This window comes from Rhipicephalus sanguineus, chromosome 8 (genome assembly GCF_013339695.2).
Source record: "Rhipicephalus sanguineus isolate Rsan-2018 chromosome 8, BIME_Rsan_1.4, whole genome shotgun sequence".
Lineage (NCBI taxonomy): Eukaryota > Metazoa > Arthropoda > Arachnida > Ixodida > Ixodidae > Rhipicephalus > Rhipicephalus sanguineus.
Window position 1 is genome coordinate 16,301,185 of NC_051183.1, and position 16,997 is coordinate 16,318,181.

Genomic DNA, 16,997 nt, shown 5'->3' on the forward strand with positions numbered 1-16,997 from the left:
TAGGGCGATCTACAAGCATCCCGGATAGTCAGATCCAGAGGAATGCAGTACGATGCCTGCAGCTCGAGCTCGCAAAAAGTACGCCTACAGCTTGACTTCTGAGAACGCGTAGCCCTACGCAGAGCAGAGATTGAGCAATCGAGTAGCCGTCGCTTTGATAGTAGCGGAACGAAACGACCGCCGCCATACCGGCATTGACGGAGTAGCCCACAATGCGCTAAGATGCTGAAGGCATACAGGTGCCGTGCGACGCGGATGTCCGATGTGTTCGATGAGGTGTGGAAAAACTATTTTCATCCTTCCAGGTACCGAAGAGAACCGAGTACACTTGATAATGCCTGCGCTGTCTGAGCGAGTCCGCTATATATGCGGTAGCTTGAGTGAAGAGGAGTGTGTGGATTATGAGATCGTGAAACGTGCGGTACTAATGAACTTAAGCTCACCCCAGCTGAGTACTTAGACAGGTTTCAAAAGGTGACGAAGAAAGAGAGGAAACATGGGCTCAGTTCGCTTCTCGGGCCAGAACGTACTTCGCGTATTACCTGCAATCTCGTAATGCGGATACTAAGGAAGCGGTTGCTGAGCTAATGGTCGCTGACCGAATGAAGGCGAGTTTGGGCCCGGAAGGTCTAGAGTATGTTCTTTTGCGGGAGGGCGAAGAGTGGTTCAAACCTGTAGAGGTTGCTAAAGTTCTCGAGACTTTTGAACAGGCGAAAGGAAAGGGTCGAGCAACTAAGACGCTTGGAGTGCCAACTGCTCCGCCGTTAGCCAGGCAGGCCGGCATAGAAAAGGCCAATGTAAGGTGCTACATTTGTCGCGGTCAGGGTCACGTGGCTAGGGATTGTCCTCAGGCCTCAAGTAAGAGAGCAGCATGCGAAGTTGACCACTGTGCCTAAACAGAGAGTCCATAATGTCGCCATTGTTGATAAGTTACCGCCACCCGAGCAGGAAAGGGTGCTGAGTGCGAGGGTGGAAGTATTCGAGCGAAGTGCTGGCTCGGGCCGGTCGAAACTGGAACTTATCCCGATCACGTGCGGTGGCATAACTACTGAAGCTGTGCTGGACACAGGCAGCGAAATAACGGTGATACGTGAAGGGATACTTCCGCAAAGGGTAAAGGATTCATCGGGCGCAGTAAGGCTCCAGTCGGCGTTTGGAAAAACCATCCAAGCAACTTTGGCTACATTGCCAATAGCTTTGAACTACCCGGGAAGGGTGGGACAACCACAGAAGGTTGATCTGGTGTGTGCTATTACTGACCAGCTCGCGGATGGAGTTAACTGTCTGCTGTCAAAAGAGGATTGGGAGTTACTGCATGCACAAGAAGACAATGGGAGTGAACGGGAAAGTGTTACGCATGTCGTCAGTGCAGTAGGACTTCGATCAAGTGAAATGAAGACAGCGATACAGCAGTTTTAAACTGTGGCCGTGGTGAAACGGTTGATGAGGTTCAAGAATCGGGAGAAAATGGTCCCGCTTTTGCCGATCAGGTCACTAATCAGCGAGAGCAATTTAGAGCTGAGCAGCTTTCAGATGATAGTCTTCGAAGGTCATGGGAGGATGCAAGAAAAAAAAAGCTGGCATGTTGTGGCAGACGGGCTCTTTCCATCGGGACTCTTTAGCGGGAGTCAAGGTCAGACAGTTAGTCCTGCCGGTTGAAAGCGCAGCGAGGTGTTGGAGCTGGCGCATGAGTCCTTATGGGGTGGACACTTGGGGTCGAAAAAGACCAGGCAACGCATAAAGTATAGTTTCTTTTGGCCAGGAATGGAAAGGGATATTGTTGAGCATTGTAAGACATGCCATCAGTGCCAGACGCGGTCTGATAGAAGGCAAAGTGACAAGATACCCATTACGCCACTCACGCGGCCGGAACACCCATTCCAGGTGGTTAATGTAGATGTCATCGGCACTATCGATGTGCCGTCGGCGAGAGGCCACAGATATGCCCTGTGCCTCGTTGATCTTTGCACTAGATGGCCTGAGGTGGTGCCACTCCGATCGTTGACTGCAAAGGCCACATGCGAGGCATTACTGGAAATTTTTAGTCGCACCGGTGTTCCGGAAATGGTCTGTTCTGATCAGGGCACAAACTTTAAGTCACAAATGACACAGCTGATGTTGGAAAAATTGGGCTGTTCACCAAGGTTTTCCACCCCTGAACACCCCGAGAGCAATGGCGTGGTGGAAAGATGGAACAGGGTTCTCAAAAATATGCTGTATCATGTAATAGAACGTGACCAAAAGAATTGGGACAAGCTTGTCCCATTTGTGCTGTGGGCGTACCGCGAAGTGCCACATGACACCACAGGGGTGTCGCCATTCAGGCTGTTGTATGGCAGAAACCCGACCGGGCCTCTATCAATTTTGCAACAGACCTGGACGGGTGAAGTAATTGTGCCGGCAACTCTAAGAGAGAAACCATCGAAGTATTTGCAACAACTGCGTGAGCAACTAGATCTTGCCGCGAGCGTAGCGGAGTTGACAAGCACTGCACACCAGGGCAGATATGCTGAAGTGTACAATAGGAGGGCGCGAAGTAAAGAATTTAATGTTGGAGACCAAGTGCTGCTGTTTGATACAGCTAGGGCAACAAAGATGGCGGCCAGGTGGTTGGGGCCGTTCACGATAACAGGTAAAGAGCGGGAACACTCTTATCGCCCTACAAATGAATGACGGAAAGTCCTCGGTGGTGCATGCAATCGGCTCAGGCCCTACTATGCTAGAGTAAGCCCCGTTGGGGTGGTCTTCGAAGAGGACGAAGAGTTTGGTGATGTGGAGTACGCGCCACAGGCGGTGCCTACTGCAGATGGAGATAGTGTGATACCCCCCGAAAAGCTGGATCATTTGCGTCCTGACGCGCGGAAGGAGATTGAGAGGGTATTCAGAAACATCGCTGTGTTTTTGATGGAAAGCCTGGGATGGCTCAGGTAGGTCGGCATCGTATTAGTTGGAGGATAGTTGTAAGCCCAAAAGGACATTCCCTTACCGAGTTCCAGAGCTGTTAAAGAAAGAGGTTAGTCGGCAGGTTGGAGAACTTCTTGATCTGGGGCTTATATACCCAGTGGAAAGTGAATTCGCACACCCGGTTGTGTGTGTGGGTAAGAAAGACGGGTCAATGCGCATGTGCATTGATTATAGGACGTTGAATGCTGTCACGCGCGTGGATGCCTTTCCAATGACTAATCCGCGAGAGCTAATTTTCAGAGTGGGGCGCGCAAATTTCATAACTGTAGTTGACCTCAGGAGAGGGTACTGGCAGGTGCCAATGGATCCCCAAAGTGAATATCTCACGGCGTTCGTGACACACGATGGGCAGTACGCGTGGAGGGTAATGCCCTTCGGTTTGAAGAACTCAGCAGCTACCTTTCAGCGGATGGTTAATGCATTGCTGTCAGCACACCAGGCTTATGCATCAGCGTACCTTGATGATATAGCAATTTTTTCAGACACATGGGAGGAACACCTTCGCCATGTGGACACCGTGCTTACGATTCTTGGTGATGCCGGTCTGAGGGCAAGCTCTGAAAAATGCCAGGTAGCGCAGACACATATCCGTTATCTAGGACATGTGGTTGGCTCGGGAACTCACGGCCCAGACCCAGAAAAGATAGCTGCTATCAAAGGCCTTGTACCGCCGCGCACAAAGAAGGAAGTGAGAAGCCTCTTGGGGCTTTGTGGGTATTACCGCGAGTATGTGTCGAACTACGCGGACGTCGCGGGCCCGCTCACAGCGTTAACTAGGCGGGGGGTGCCAAATGAAATCCCATGGGGAGAAGATGCCCAGGAGGCGCTCGATAGCTTAAAGACGTCGTTGTGCCAGGCTGTCGCCATGAACACTCCTGACCCTCATCAGCCATATTGGCTCTTCACGGATGCGTCGGCCACGGCAGCCGGAGCCTGTTTGACTCAAATGTCGGCAGACGGGAAAGAAAAGCCGATAGCGTTCGCTAGCCATCGATTTAACCCGACACAGGGGCGCTGGTCAACGATAGAAAGGGAGGCGTTTGCAATAATATGGGCGCTCAAGAAATTTGACTATTGGCTCTTTGGAGCAGTGGTGAATGTGGTCTCTGATCATAACCCTCTGTCCTACCTGACCACCAGCACTCCGCAGGGAGCAAAGCTAGCTAGGTGGGCACTTTCATTGCAGCGATACGATGTCACGGTGCGCCATCGGAAAGGCGCGCATAATGCCAATGCGGATGCACTGTCAAGGCTTCAGAATGGCTCATGGGAGCCAGCTCAATAACGAGCCATGCTAGCTTGGACGGGCGAGAATGTTCCCGTTCACCTCAAGTGTGGTGTGTGCTGAACTATAGAACTGCACGGTACTCTTCGTGGTGCATTGGACTCTTTGTAGATATATGTAGCTGTATATAGAGGGCTTGTGCCACGTGCATACTAGATTTCTTTTTTGTTCTTTGCGAGTGTTGTGCTTTATAGTGAAATGAAATATGTCGTGTTACCTTGCCTGTATAGCCCATTTTACATGTATGCTTTATTGAGTGGATCATTCTCAGCGTTATTCCGCACGAAAGGGCTGCTTTTCATGGATCTGTAAATAATTTTTCATGGAGCCCGGACGTAATGCTTCCGCGGCCTTTGTTTAATTTGTAGTATAGCTGAGCACGTTTAGAGCCCAGTATACTCTTTAGGAGGGGCGTGTAAGGCCGCTCTATGGCTGCGAGCCGTTAAGGAGAGAGGGCAGAGGCCCTTTAGCTAGCACGCCGATGGTGGCTGCGGTTTTCGCGCCAAGGAATGAACCGCGAGTTCGCGGAAGGCCGAGAGGGGTCTGCGCCGTCTCCCGCTGTGTTCGGGAGCGTTCAGGACGGACGAGCCGTCTGCGGTGGCGCCATGCGGGCAAGTGCGTGCTGCCTCCCGTTTGGACGTGACATCTGGCCCAGAGCCGCGGCGGCCTGGTTTTCGAGCTCCAGGAATTCCGGTCAAAACACGGACTGGGTCCGAGGCGCTGGCCGCGCTGTTTGAAGGGCATCTGCCGGCCACGGGGACACACTGCAGAATACCCCCTGTGGTGTCATGTTCGCGCCGAGTCGCAGGCGACGGTCTGCTTGCTGGCCGAGGAGTGGAATGTGTAAGCGATAAATTCTGCGCACGTGGTGTTGGCTCCTGACACCGTGAATGAACATGCGTGGAAGAGAAAGGAGGAAAGCAGTGTTTTTCGGAATATCTGGGCTTTCCGTTTAGGCCCTGCCCGGTGGGCGGAGGCCAAGAAATACTTACGCTCTGGTTGGCCGCCGTGGTCAAGGGATGGACCAAGAGCGGCCACCGCCCATTTTCTTTGTTCTTGGCAGGAGATATGAGCTGCACGAGTGCGGCAAGACAGTCTGGGCTGTAATCAGCGTTGCTGATAGATCGGTGAGGCTCCGTACTATGTACGTAAGGCTAGCCTGGGCTGAAATCATGTGTTGATAGATCAGTGAGGCTAGCGGCGAACGCAACGTAAGACAGTCTGGGCTGTAATCAGCGTTGCTGATAGATCGGTGAGGCTCCGTACTATGTACGTAAGGCTAGCCTGGGCTGAAATCATGTGTTGATAGATCAGTGAGGCTAGCGGCGACGCAACGTAAGACAGTCTGGGCTGTAATCAGCGTTGCTGATAGATCGGTGAGGCTCCGTACTATGTACGTAAGGCTAGCCTGGGCTGAAATCATGTGTTGATAGATCAGTGAGGCTAGCGGCGAACGCAACGTAAGACAGTCTGGGCTGTAATCAGCGTGCTGATAGATCGGTGAGGCTCCGTACTATGTACGTAAGGCTAGCCTGGGCTGAATCATGTGTTGATAGATCAGTGAGGCTAGCGGCGAACGCAACGTAAGACAGTCTGGGCTGTAATCAGCGTTGCTGATAGATCGGTGAGGCTCCGTACTATGTACGTAAGGCTAGCCTGGGCTGAAATCATGTGTTGATAGATCAGTGAGGCTAGCGGCGAACGCAACGTAAGACAGTCTGGGCTGTAATCAGCGTTGCTGATAGATCGGTGAGGCTCCGTACTATGTACGTAAGGCTAGCCTGGGCTGAAATCATGTGTTGATAGATCAGTGAGGCTAGCGGCGAACGCAACGTAAGACAGTCTGGGCTGTAATCAGCGTTGCTGATAGATCGGTGAGGCTCCGTACTATGTACGTAAGGCTAGCCTGGGCTGAATCATGTGTTGATAGATCAGTGAGGCTAGCGGCGAACGCAACGTAAGACAGTCTGGGCTGTAATCAGCGTTGCTGATAGATCGGTGAGGCTCCGTACTATGTACGTAAGGCTAGCCTGGGCTGAAATCATGTGTTGATAGATCAGTGAGGCTAGCGGCGAACGCAACGTAAGACAGTCTGGGCTGTAATCAGCGTTGCTGATAGATCGGTGAGGCTCCGTACTATGTACGTAAGGCTAGCCTGGGCTGAAATCATGTGTTGATAGATCAGTGAGGCTAGCGGCGAACGCAACGTAAGACAGTCTGGGCTCTAACTTCTTCAATAAGTAGAAGAGTGAGACTGTGTGTTATTCCTGTTTAATCTCTTGTATATTTCTAGCTCAGTTGTATCCATTATTTTACGTTCACATAAACTCTAAATTCATCTAACCACCACTGCTGCCTACGTGTGAATGCATCATCGCTGCCGATCATCAACGAAGATCTCCGTGATCGACGACGACGAAGGACCATCGAAACTTTACTGGGGGAGTGGTCTATTTATTGGAAAAACAGACTGTTACTGGTGTGTGTGTGTAAGCGCTGGCATGCTACTCTGTATAGGTTCGAGGAATGAGACTAAAAGATTCCAAAAGAAAGGGAGAAATTACAAGAAAATAATATAAAGAATATGGAATGCGCAAGTGAACCTGATGCTAATATTCTTATTAAAGCCTAACATACATGACTAGGATGTCAGGTATGTTAGGCTTTTCTATATGAGATAGCCAATCATTGAAGTTTTCCGATTTGGCCAGTTTCGACAGGTAATTAAATATGGTGACTAAAACCCGTCACTGTCTTGAAGGGCGAGTCACTGGACCTAATACGCTGTGTAACGTCAACGGATCGTGGCAAATCATGTCCATTTGTCGTCGCTCAATATATTGTCTGTCGTCGCGGTACGCGGGGCATTCGAGCCTCTGATCAATTATCCATCCTTCGCTCTTGCATGTTTAGTCGCTTAATGTCTCAGAGCTGCGGGCTTGGATAACGCGGGTGTACCGCCAGACACGTGATCCCAAGGCTACGCAGCTGTGGCGTGGCAGGTGATGTCTCGTGAGCTCCGCGTAAACTCTTGACCGAGCACATCGCCTGCACTTCGTCTTATGCGGGTGGCAGAAACGCCTGTTGTCCCGCATGACGGCGAACGAGCACTTTGGTCACACGAGCAGTTCGGTTTCCCATGCCATGCCCTGCTGATGTCTAGCCGTACGGTCTCAACCAAGCTGCCGCACGACTTCCCAAGTGAGTGTGTATATAGTCGGGCTTGTTGGTTGTATACATGCTCCAACGAACAGACAGCGCAAGAAACCACAGGACAACAAAAGAAGATGCACAGCGCTGTCCACGTCTTCTGTTGCCCTGTAGTTCTTATACAGCGAAAGCTGTTATGAGATCATTTCTCCGGCCGTTTTTGGCGCCGTAGTTGTCCGCCGCCGCCGGTGTCCGTAACCAGTATCGCTCGAAATAAGAAAAAAAACGAAATAAGAAAAAAGTTCCAGGATGGAACGAGGTTCGAACCTGGGTCCTCTGCGTGGGAGCCCAGTAGTCAACCTCTGAGCCATGCCAGTGCTTGAAACTGCTTTGCAAAAAGGTCCTATACAGGCTTCATGTCGGGAAGGAACCACATTAGCATATGCAATATACACCAGAGCACGCCTGTCTCGCACCCAGGCTGCTGGCGAGCCGAGCGGATACTCTCGCACCCAGACGCCGGGCTGACCGGGGCTGCCAAGGCGCGCGCGGGCTGCACCAAGTAAACAGGGCAAGCTGCAGTTCTGAGGCTTTAAAGTGCGAAAAAGTACCCGTTCACGCCGCTTCAGCGTATAGAGCTCGTCTGGGCACTACTGCGTCGTCTTCGGATGCCAAAACAAGCTGCGCAACAAGAGGATATTAGCGTTGTCTGCGACGATTACGACGCGCCACGGAAATAGTGCCGGTACGGTGTTTTCAGCTTCGCCGCGAGTGGATAACTGTGGTTCAAGCAAAAAAAAACTAGGAGCCGAGTGAAAATGCGCGAGTAAGTACACTAACAGCGTGTATTCTGCAGTGTGATGCCCACCTATTTTATTTTGCGAACCTAATTTGCCTGACACACAGCTGGGTTGAAGGCAGGCGTGAGCTTTGTGTGGGGGTGCACTTCATACTTTTGAGCGTTTCCTTTGACGTGCAAGGTAGTGCTTTCAAGCACAAGCAATCAGCATGCTTTGCCACTTTCAACGCAGTATTAAGCTTTAGTGCTTTTGATGGCATCCACGCCTTCGAGATTTCGTCTTAAAAAGGTAATAAATGGTACGGTGCTCCTCAACAGCTGGCCAGAATTTCGTGCTTTCATTTCAGTGTTGATGCCCCCAAATTTATTGGACACGAGGCATCCAGATGCACATAATACATATATTGGCACGTAAGTCAACAGTACTCGCGCCAGTGTCCTTTACGTCGCAGGCGTAGCTAACCGGCTTAACTAAGAGTAGCACAGTTTCGCTTGTAAAGCACCATCGTTACAAGAATAAAATAGCGCAGGTAGCTTCCAAAGGGATCGCTGAACGATACTTCAGGTTATACTCTCTGAAAGCACGCTTTTGTGAGCAATACGCATTATTGTAAGAGCGCCTGTGAAACAAAAATTACGTTCCGCGAAACTACCCGTAAAGCGTACTCTAATTATTACGCGATGCATGCTGAAATGATGAGCTTTCACAAAACTTTGTGCACAACTTGTAATATGGGGCAACAAAACATCGTTTCACTCTTTTGCGAGCTGCACTGCAATTACGATTCACGCCTACTACAGCGACAACGTTTTTTTTACAAATGTAACAGCGTACGTATCTGACGAGGTTGCTTCCGCAGCCCACTCAGCACGTACTGTATACATTGTGGACTTGCATGAGGAAGATGTTCTTGGTGTTCCAATAAAATCAGCGAAAATGTCCAGGCTAGAAAAGACGCGAAACACGCTCTCCGACGGGCTGAATTTCGGAAGTTTCACGCTTGCTCTGTGTAGCGTCTGCTGGCGTGGCAGCCCGCCCGTGTTGTTTCGTCGCGTGTGCGATAGATGGCGCGACGCGCGATGCAAATATGGCGATGCGCATGAAATTCGCTGTGTTCTGGTCTTAGCGTGGTAGAAGAGTAAAGTAAGCCTCAAGCGTCGCACAACGCGAATTCTGTAACCAGGCGTCACACAATGCGAATTGCGCAACGAGTACGTTGTTGAATGCTTCCAACCCATTACAAAGGGCCTTTGCCATAATCCTTCGTCGTCATCAGGCACAGCATCAACAAAGTGTGCATAATGCCTTACATGCGTTTAGCAGGTACCACGGCTCTCCGTAGAATGACGGAAAATGGCGCAGTGCCTGCTGCCCTACTTCTCAAAAATTACAATGATTTAGAGCGTAGTGGGTACCTCGCAAGTGCACTTGTATTGGTTGCCAAGGAAGCCCATAAGCGCATGATCCATTTCCTCGGGGTCTCAGTAAAATTACAATGATTTATAGCATAGTGGGTTCCTCGCAAGTGCACTTGTATTGGTTGCCAAGGAAGCCCATAAGCGCATGATCCATTTCCTCGGGGTCTCAGTAAAGTTCTTCGCCCCCCCCCCGTCTCTCTCCCATGTCAGCGTATGTTATACAGCATGACAGGAGAGGGAAATTGCGACCGGGCGTCACCCAATGCAAATTACATAACTGGTGGGCCGTTTAAAGCTTCCAACCCATTACAAGGGGCTGAGCCATAATTCTTCATCGTCATCAGTCGTCGCGTCAACAAAGTGCACATAATGCCTTACAGACGTGTAGCTGGTGCCTCGCTTCTCCGCCGAATGACGAATAATGGCTTAGTAGGTGCTTCCCAACTTCACAAAAATTGTGATTTATGGCGTAGTGGGTACGTTTCTAGTGTATTTTTGTTGTAGCGCCAAGAGAGCTTACAACGGGCTCTAGAAACGCCACTCTTCCAGCTTTCGCTGTGACTGTGCTGCGGTTTCAGCGCAGGCCTGGCGTTTTTTTTTTCTTTTTTTTTTGCGCCGTTCTCAAGCGACGCTCGTCGGGGTTTGATGTGTGTACTCCTTTAATTATCGGGAGCATGCCTACCGGCATACGCAATTAAAAGCGAAAGCTGAAGCCCGTTTAGACCAATGTATGTATCAGTATAGCTAGGGTTCCGTGGTAAGGCCTGTAGAGGCAACAGCCACACTACGTTCGTATGGTAGGATGACAGCCCGCCGTTTAACAGGCAGCGGGTTTAGGCCAGGGCAGAGGCCGGCGTATACATCGCCTATGGGCGTAAGTGCAGTTATATTTCCTGCGTTCTATTTCGCGCTAGCCAGAGTATTTGTCCAAAACCGTGCAATAGCACACTGGTCCTGCGTGCAGGTCCGGTATCCTATATACACAGAAAGAAAGGGAGATGGAGAATATGCTTCTAAAAAATGTTTATTCGACGTTTTGGTCGGGGCCACCCTTTCTTGAGCGGTGCGAAAGGTCGGACCCAGACCGACACGTCGAGCAATGAAGTTTTTTTTTTTTCGATGCATAAACTCTTTATCTCGATCTTTATTTCGATGCATAACTCTTTATTTCTACGGGAACTAAAGACAACCCCTCGTCGTTATATATATATATATATATATATATATATATATATATATATATATATATATATATATATATATATATATATATATATATATATATATATATATATATATATATATATATATATATATATATATATATACACACGCACACACAGTGGCTCGTTCATAGGATTCTGCCTAATATGGTTTTCCGCCTAATACGTTTTCGTGTTTATTCCCGGCCACCGTCCCTTGGAAATAATGCATTTTCATGCGTTTATTGCCCAAGATCGGATAATACGACCGAGAAAGTGGATCTCGACCGATATGTCTAGAAATCCTACGTTTATTCTTCGGTATGCTAGCCCAAACCGCGTTCCAACAAACCACGATCTGCATGTTGCATAGCCGCTGAGGCCACAGCAGCGCCGGTTTTGCGGCGAAAAGAAAAAAGCGCAGCGCAAATTGACCAGCTACTTCAATGTTGCTCAGTAAAAGTGAGTTCCTGACGTAGTATGCATATTGTCCTTTTTTTTAACCTCTTCGGTTAAGACGACTTTCTATATTACGCTGTATTTTCCGGTTCCCGTGAAAACGTATCGACGAGACTCCACTGCATCTGGCCACATGCTTGTGTGTTCTCAGAGCGTTGAAGACTTTTGAAGGCTTTGACATTCAGTGTCATGTGGCGACCGTGTACCCACGTCACCCGACGTCATGTTCGGAGAGTCCAGGCGGCGTGCTCTCCGTCCTCCATTAGCCTCTTATTGTCGGCATTCTACAGTTCGTGCAAGGTCCAGCCGCGTTCGCTCATTCCGGTGAATGCGAGGAATCAAAGACTGTCATCCTTCGATCGTGCTCGAGAAACGAACTTAGACCGGCGACCAGGTGTCACACTGTAAGCGTCACTTTTGGCGTCTCGAATGCTTCGGACGCTTCGAGAGTTGTGCGGCCCGGGATCGCACCAACACCGCGGCGCATGCGCTGAGCTACTGTAGGGCGAAGGAGGGGAACGTGTGAGTTGTTCTTTGCCTTGTGGTGATTTTTTGGGGTGGTTTATATTATCTACATCGTTGTTTTATGGCTGTCACAGTTGTCAATGCTCTTCCTGCTTGCTTGCTGTCGTTGTTGTTGTTCATTTAGATGTAACGATGTTGAAAGGTAGGCTGCATCAGGGTCGGCAACGCAATGGTATTGTTCTTTGTTGTTGTTGTTGGTGGTAGTGTTGTTGCTTCAATGTCTTCGCACTTGTTTCCCTGGGGTACTGACAAGTACCGGCAAGGAGGAATCAGTGTCATACATTCTAAGAAAAAAAAGAGTCATATGAATCTTTTTTGTGAGTCCTGACTAGCTACGTATATGACTTTCTTTAAAGACAGGAGTCACGGGCAGATGGAAGCTTGTGATGAAAAATTCGTAAACAGGGCACTTGCTGGAGCCGACGTCTGGACAAGCGGGCTTGTTTACTACAGACTGACCCAGTTGCAGCCTTGAGGAAGACAACTCCGCTTGTCGAAACGTCGGCTCTAGCACACACCCCTGTTTACGAATTTATGACCTCTTTAAATAGAGATGCGAAATATCTTAGGGGTTCATTATATACTGTCGTCGGAGAGTCGTGCAAGCCAAAAGAAGAGTTGCCGTGTCTCTTTAAAAATAGTCGTGTACCTGGCTAGTCAGGGCCCATCGAAAAGGTTAACTCATACTAACGTGAGCGCGAACACACCTTCCAGTCAGAGAAATTTACCAATAAAGAAGGTAACGTACGCAAAATCTTAGGAAGAAAGAAAAAGAACATCCTGATGACCGCTAAATCTGTTTTCGTTTTTCATGACTGCCGTGTTCGCGATTGACGAAGAGCCTTAACTTCAATAAATCGAGAGACCATCCCAGGCCAACGACAATGCGAGTGCTGCTGAGAAGCTTCATGTGCTTCATCTTGTTCGTCATTGCGGGCTCGAATCCGGAAGGTAAGTTGAAAGACTCGACGTTCCTCAGAAGGTCATAAGAAAGCGGGCACGTTTTGAAGTAGTTAGAGATAGAGGGGGGGAGGGGGGAGAGAGAAGAGGTTTATCGTGACAGAAAGCTGAAAAGTCGGCCTGAATCAACCTCTGGCCTGCTACTCAGAGAGGAGGTTTTGATGATGATAATGAGGAAGAAGGTGGTGATGAAAAACGCCCAAAACTATCGCGTGCGTCTACCCGCGATATACCATGCAAAGATAACCGATGGCCACCTTCTTGTTGAAATCTATCAAGCAATAAGCATCGAAAAAAGTTTTGGTGGGACCTCCAGCTCGTCATCAGCGCAGTATTCTGAAAGCTCTGAACAAGTTTTTGCTCGAGACGGAACTAGACAAGAGACTGAAGTAGTTCGAAGTGGTATATATAGAGAACGGGTCCGATCCGTCGTCTGCCTAACGCATAGCCTTGAAGATATAGGCTCGCCCACATATATGGGAAACACCTTATGATTATACAGTTGTTATAACTCCGATATTTCTATGACTTTGCGGGGTAAATGTACCTTATATGACATGTAATGATGACGTTGGTAAAAAGAAGAACATCATCACATCACACTCGCGTACATCACACATAAAACCCGCCAAACCAACTTCCACCAGACATCATGAGTTGAACATGACTCCTTTTAATCATCAAACAAACTCGTATAAATACAGTCTTTTTTTTTTTTGCCCGCACTATTGAAATATGGAATGCGTTGCCCGGCCATGTTAAATCTTTATCACGTGATGAATTCATTTTGTACATTAATAACCACTGATCTTCATGCTCTGTACATTTTGCGTTGTATTGTTGTATTGCAATTTTTCTTGTATTCTGTATCCACTCCTGCGATAGCCTATCAAGGCTGCAGTATGTTAAAAAATAAATAAACAAACATGTTTGTGAATTTTTTTATGTTTAACATCGGCTGATACGAGTGTTTGGATACTAGGGAACATTCTTGTCTCTTGAAAAAATGTTAATATCTGCACTAAGTCGCGCAAAGCTTGGCACACCGAAGCACGTGCCCGTCGCCGCTCGTGCTCCCCGTTGACCGACACGTCTAGCTTCGAGATGCGCGGCTTCCTCCTCGGGAGTATGCAGTCAGGCTAGGCACTTTAGAGCTAGGGGAGGTTTCTTGTGATTTTTTTTCGGCAAGAATTTTTCCCTTCCTCTTTCTTCCTACCTTTTTCTCTCATACTACTTCTTTCTCTCTCTTTTGTTGATGTTCTCTCTCTCTCTTTCTTTTTCGTTCTGCATTTCTTTATTTCTATTCCTCTCTTTCTCATTCTTTTTGTGCTATGCTTTACTCTCTCCCCTCCTCCTTTCCCTTCTCACCATCACATCTCTCATTTTCACGCTCACTTCTCTTTCCCACTTCCTTGCTACACTATAGCTACTATGCAAGGCTATGCTATGCTCTGCTAGCGTGCCTGGATAGCCGAGTGGTTAGGACACTGGCCTTGGGATAGAAGGCACGCGGGTCCGAATACCCCCTCGTGAAGAATTTTTTTTCGACAGGAATTTTTCTCTTTTCCTCTGTAGCTTTCTTTCTTTCTTTCTTTCTTTCTTTCTTTCTTTCTTTCTTTCTTTCTTTCTTTCTTTCTTTCTTTCTTTCTTTCTTTCTTTCTTTCTTTCTTTCCTTCTTTCTTTCTTTCTTTCTTTCTTTCTTTCTTTCTCTCTGTACTCTTTCTCTCAGCCATTACTACATGCCGTAGCGGTGAGTAGTGGGATTTGCACAAATTCTGTAGCACAATATACGTGCGCACGGGGGGCGGCTCCGGCCACCGGTTACTTGTGCTAATCTCTTTCCGTTGCGACTGCACATCCAAGTGTATATGTGCTTCAATGTACACGCATAGAATGCGTACAAAGTCAAAATAATACAGGGGCATTTTTTATAACCTGTGTCTCCATCAAGAAATTTAATGTATTTTCTGCCTCCGAGTATTCGCGACATACTACTTCATGCGAGTTTTTCTACTTGTCAAATACTATATCTAAATTCCGCACTGCACTTGCAATAGAAACCAGAAGAAACGTCGCTGTCTGACTGCCAGATGAACGAGGAACCGGGTGACCCATGCGCAAGACCTGATCTTCCATGCCGGGAGGACGTCAGAGATGGTAAGTAGATGACACTGTTTATCGCGCATAAGAAAGTGTAGTCCCTAGATTCGCTTCTCTTAACCTGAAGACTTTCAACGGCGGCTCATGGGGAACATTTTGTAATTATTAGCTGTCAGCTGAAAAGTGTCTCCATGCTTACGAAGAACTTTATTTCCTCGCGACGTCAAGTGGTAGTAAATGCGCTGAAATGAAGCGAACTTAAGAGGGGTAGGGTAGTGTAATATTGGTTGGTTTAGAAAATAAAAGCATTAATATGCAAACCCACAACCCTGCATCGAAAACCGACGTCGCGGAAGCTTTCTGTTAGAGCTCCTAAGTTGAGTGGCAGTTTCGACACTGGGGCTTAAGCCAGTACCACAACTCAACTTAATCTATAGTCTTTACATTCACATTTTCGTGACGTCTACGACAGCCTATACGGTACACGTTTCTCCCTCTCTCACCTTCCTCGCTTCCCCTTTTTCTCCTCCAATCATAACCCAGGTCAATCTCCCTCCCTTGCCAACGACACGAATGGTAAGGGTTGCTCGGGCTGCGTTTGCAAGCAAGGCTTCCGTCGTTCGGTTTTCGGCGAATGCGTAGCCGAAAGCGACTGTCGCACTTGTTGGAGTGACCCTTTCTCGGACTACTCCAGCTGCGGCGGCTGTCCGCCCGTGTGCGGGGAGGTCTACCCCGCGCCATGCCCCAGGAGCTGTACGTCCGGTTGCTACTGCCTCGATGGATTCGTCAGGTGGGCTTTGCTTGCATTCGGTAGACAGTGGGAATGGTGGTGCAATTGCACTTAGAGCGAAGCTTTCTTTGCCCACCTACACTACTGGGCTTCGCGAACCTGCTGCTGTTGTGTTTTTGCTTCTTCGGTAGGTATCCTCGTAGGCCAGGCCCGTAGCCAGGAGGGGCAGAAGACTTAGCTCACCCCCTCGCCCCACCCTCCCTCACCCCGAATTTTTTATGAGGGACACATGTGTAATAAGTACTGAAAATAGGTGCTTCCAATAGTCAAGGTTCTCAGGAAATAACTTCCCTTTGATTATTTCTACCTGCTTAACTCTGGCGTAGCTTAACTCTGACGTAGCCTGCTTAACTCTGACCGTTGGGGGGTTCTAACCCCACCCTCTCCGAAATTTTTCGGTTTTGCATCTGTATATGCACACGCACACATGCAAACACACGAACGAATATACCTAAAGTATGGTCCAAACCACCCCCCCCCCCAAAAAAAAAAAAAAAACAGACATTCCTGGCTACGCTACTGCTGCTTGATGTCTATTTTGCATTCACTGTCCCTAAACACTAATGCTTCATCCTTAAGCTTATCAACGCGATTTTTTAACTTCTAAGCTACCATGGCGGATCAGAGCTATATGAGGCTTGTTCATGTCTTTTCCCGAGGTTTCGCGGTCCAAGACCAACACTTAACGCAAGACAAAATTCGTGACCGCCGTGAGGTGACTGTGAAACTGGAAGAACTGTATTGCAACATATAAAAAGGGGCTTCGGTGTGACGTCCGCCACGCAGGTCATCGAGGGACGGCGGTTCCTGCGTGCCAGTCGCCTCGTGTCCCCCGAAATGCCTCTACGAGAACATGGTGTTCGTAGCGCACAAGTCTTGCTACCCGGATCGTTGCCACGGCCAGGAGGATCAAGACTACGGCGCTTACGAGTGCGGACGGCCCGGGTGCGAGTGTTCGCGAGGTCATCGTCTTCTAGATTCCTTGACTTGCGTCGCCAGCTGTCCGGCTTAGTAGGGACTCGCTTCGATTAAGAGACGCCTTATGTTCCCTATTAAATGAGTACAGCATTTCTGTATAAACGTCCCCGTGTTTTGGAACGACCTACTGGTTATTGGAAGCTTGAACGTGACGTCACGGACGCGCAACATGTGCCCAACATGGCGGCTTAGATGACGTCAAGGCAGCATAATCATCATCATCATCATCATCAGCCTGTCTACGCCCACTGCAAGGCAAAGGCCTCTCCCATGTTCCGCCAATCGACCCGGTCCTGTGCTTTCTGCTGCCACGTTGTACCTGCAAACTTCGTAATCTCATCTACCCACCTAATTTTCTGTCTCCCC

The 16,997-nt window shown here is 48.7% G+C and overlaps 1 protein-coding gene across 2 annotated transcripts in view; it reads left to right on the forward strand.

The window, feature by feature from the left end:
• LOC119402615 (inducible metalloproteinase inhibitor protein-like) overlaps positions 1-16,719 on the forward strand; it is a 23,434-nt gene extending 6,715 nt beyond the window's left edge. Inside the window, exons 1-3 of one of the 2 annotated variants that reach the window (XM_037669742.2) lie at positions 14,828-14,920; positions 15,407-15,653; positions 16,440-16,719. In XM_037669742.2, the coding sequence (XP_037525670.1) occupies positions 14,854-14,920; positions 15,407-15,653; positions 16,440-16,665 (540 nt within the window). In that variant the 5' untranslated portion in view covers positions 14,828-14,853 and the 3' untranslated portion in view covers positions 16,666-16,719. Of the gene's footprint in view, positions 1-14,827; positions 14,921-15,406; positions 15,654-16,439 lie in introns of those variants that run through there. The other variant, XM_049418627.1, reaches the window with a different exon arrangement.
• The last annotated feature ends 278 nt before the right edge of the window (positions 16,720-16,997 follow it).